General features: G+C 33.5%; 1 protein-coding gene across 1 annotated transcript; it reads left to right on the top strand.

Moving 5' to 3' along the window:
* Positions 1-681: 681 nt before the first annotated feature.
* On the top strand, positions 682-1,970 carry LOC108469214 (CEN-like protein 1). Its single transcript, XM_017770108.2, has 4 exons — positions 682-1,021; positions 1,101-1,162; positions 1,271-1,311; positions 1,394-1,970. The coding sequence occupies exons 1-4, from the start codon at positions 821-823 to the stop codon at positions 1,612-1,614; spliced, it is 525 nt and encodes a 174-aa protein (XP_017625597.1). The 5' UTR covers positions 682-820; the 3' UTR covers positions 1,615-1,970.
* Positions 1,971-2,971: the final 1,001 nt, after the last annotated feature.

The following is a 2,971-nucleotide window of genomic DNA, read 5'->3' as shown; positions in this document are numbered from 1 at the left end:
TCCTTTCCCTATTAATCAGTGAGCTTCAAGTCACGATTCAATGATCGGAATGGTGGATCGGTATCCTTCAATGAGTAGAAGAACATACCCTAGATCCAAGTCGATTTAACGATCAATGTCGAAGATTGGAGAAAAAACTATTTAAATTTTAATTCGTAGATTCGTGATGTCCAAAGCTATTTTATGAAAAAAATTGAATTGTAGAAGAGAAGGAAAAAAAGAGCTTTCGATTGTGCAAATAGTGCAAACAGAAAAAGCCATATAGCATTAAATTTAACAATCTAATGACTTAATAAAAAACTTTTGAATAATTCAATAACAAAATTAAAAAACTTACCCATAATTTAATAACTAATGATATGGTCTACCTTAAAATTTTTTAATTATTATTTTAATAAATATATCAAACCCAGAAAATTTTATATATACCGATGTTTACCCTAAAATTTAAATGAAAATGTCTATACATACCATCTTGAACCCGATTTTTTTTTTTCTTGAAGAAAAACCCATGTTCATGATTCGCCACCCCTGAAGAATTGCTGTGTTAAAAAGGAAATAAGAGAATTAAAAAGCTTGTCAAAAATCTATTCCGCAAATAGACTTCTTTTCTTCTTATGGTAAACTGAAGAATTTTGGAATCTTTGAGCTTCAAATCAAACCCAAGCTCCATTCACTCTCCTCTTATCTATAAACGTTCTCATATTTTCTCCCAAACCCATTGCATCAAAATTCAAAGTAGCTTACAAAGCATACATTAACTTTCCTTTCGATCTAGTTAGAAGTGTTGCAATCTTCATTAGATAAAAATATATATATCATGTCAAGAGTCCCCGACCCACTTATCATCGGGAGAGTTATAGGAGAGGTGGTGGACAATTTCTTCCCTAGTGTCAAAATAACAGTAACTTACAACTCCAACAAACAAGTTGCCAATGGCCATGAGCTCATGCCTGCCCTCATCACTGCTAGACCTCGGGTTGAGATTGGCGGCGACGACATGAGACCTTCTTACACTTTAGTAAGTATTATTTAAGCATTAAACATTAGCCATCCATCTTGCAATATTTCTTACTAATTTCTCTTCTTCTTTTTTCCAGATCATGACAGATCCCGATGCTCCAAGCCCTAGTGATCCCTACTTGAGAGAACATTTGCACTGGTTTGTATTGCATTTATTAGTATCCATAGATACAATATAAAATAAAAGTTGCTGGCATTAGAATTTAAAATATACTCTCTTTTCTTTTGTTCAAAATGTAAATTTCAGGATGGTTACCGACATTCCGGGTACTACTGATGCTTCCTTTGGTGAGTTCCCAAGACTGCAATTTGTGCTTTTATGACTCTCTTCTTTAACTCATAATTAATATTAGCAATAATCAAACAATAGGGAGGGAAGTTATTAGCTACGAGACTCCAAAGCCAACAGTGGGCATCCATAGATACGTGTTCGTACTGTTCAAACAGAGAGGAAGACAAACAGTGAGGCCACCATCTTCCAGGGATTGTTTCAACACACGGAGGTTCTCAGCCGACAACGGTTTGGGCCTCCCAGTGGCTGCAGTTTACTTCAATGCCCAGAGAGAAACTGCTGCAAGATCAAGAAGATGACTCTGCCACTTCCATAATAATACATACATACATAATTTACTACTGATTAAGCAAGTAAATAAGATGGAAGTATCTCTGGTGTCCTGGATTTAGGGTTTGACACGTATGTTTAATGTGATGGTATTAGTTTCACTTTGAAATCTTGTACCGTTGTGTGAGCTACAGTTTGGTAAGGTGACTGTTTTTATGTAAGAAGTATAGGTTTGGGTTCTGTCTGTGGACCCACATCCCCCATTGCTTTGGTGGGCACGTGGCAAACTATGGCAAGGTCCCAAACTACTCCATCTATCAAGAGAATAACAGAATTTTTAAGGTCTCTTTCTCTAATGAATGACACCCTATATATTATTATATAATCTATTGCATTGCAATTTGTTATTATTTGGGGCATAGGCTTTTGGACTTTTTGCTCATTACATTTATTTCACGATTTATTAGAACGAAATGACTTCCAAATTGTTTTTTTTATTACTACAAAAAATTTATTTCCTGCACCAATAAATTTTATTTCTTAATATAGGTTTTGTTAATTTTTCCTGTAATTTATTTTCCAATTGGGGATGTAATTTGACTATTTTGTTGAAATATTTAGATTTATTTTTTCAAAATAATGTTAAAAAATTATTATTTGCGGAATAATATAAGAACCAAATTAATTATTGAAATATCATGTTTTGAACAATGGGGGAACATGAGGGGATGGGACTAACACCAAAACGCCACAACTAATGGAGATTTGGACTAACATCTTCTATCAAATTGTCATAAATATATTTGGTTGGTTTTTTTTTTTTTTCAAATTCTCATTAAAAATGAAAAGGGTATAGTGGCAATTTAAGGCCCTGAGGTAACAAAGAATATCTGCACTTCTAGCCTCCGAAAAGATTCAACTTTGCCCTTTTCCCGCCCAACACCCTTATCTGGTTGGATAAATCCCCACCAATCAGTACAAAATTATAAATAAAAAACCACACGTCCAATCACAGGAGTTAAGTGATATGGCTCGAGGGTTTGATGCTCGTCCTAGATATGGAATAACTTTAGAACTCGTGGCTAGCATTTAACTACTTTATGAGCCTACAGAATGTGGATGATTAATTATTGAGTTCATTTTAATGGATACTTAGAGAAGTAAAAAAAAAAAAAAAACCCAAATCCATGGCTGAAAAAGACCCATGCTCCGAAAATTCCTAACTTCAAAAAATCCTAAACTTAAACCACTTACCCCTTTAAAAAACACAAGTATTATTTTGCTTTTAAGGATTATTTTGCTTTTTCTATTAATTTGTAGTGTTGTTTTATGGAGGGAGGTTATTTTTTAAATTATTTTATATTTTGTTATTTTTTTTATTATAGA

This window comes from Gossypium arboreum, chromosome 8 (assembly GCF_025698485.1).
Source record: "Gossypium arboreum isolate Shixiya-1 chromosome 8, ASM2569848v2, whole genome shotgun sequence".
NCBI classification, from domain to species: domain Eukaryota; kingdom Viridiplantae; phylum Streptophyta; class Magnoliopsida; order Malvales; family Malvaceae; genus Gossypium; species Gossypium arboreum.
The sequence above is the reverse complement of the archived record's forward strand: the minus strand, read 5'-3'. Positions and strand labels throughout refer to the sequence as shown.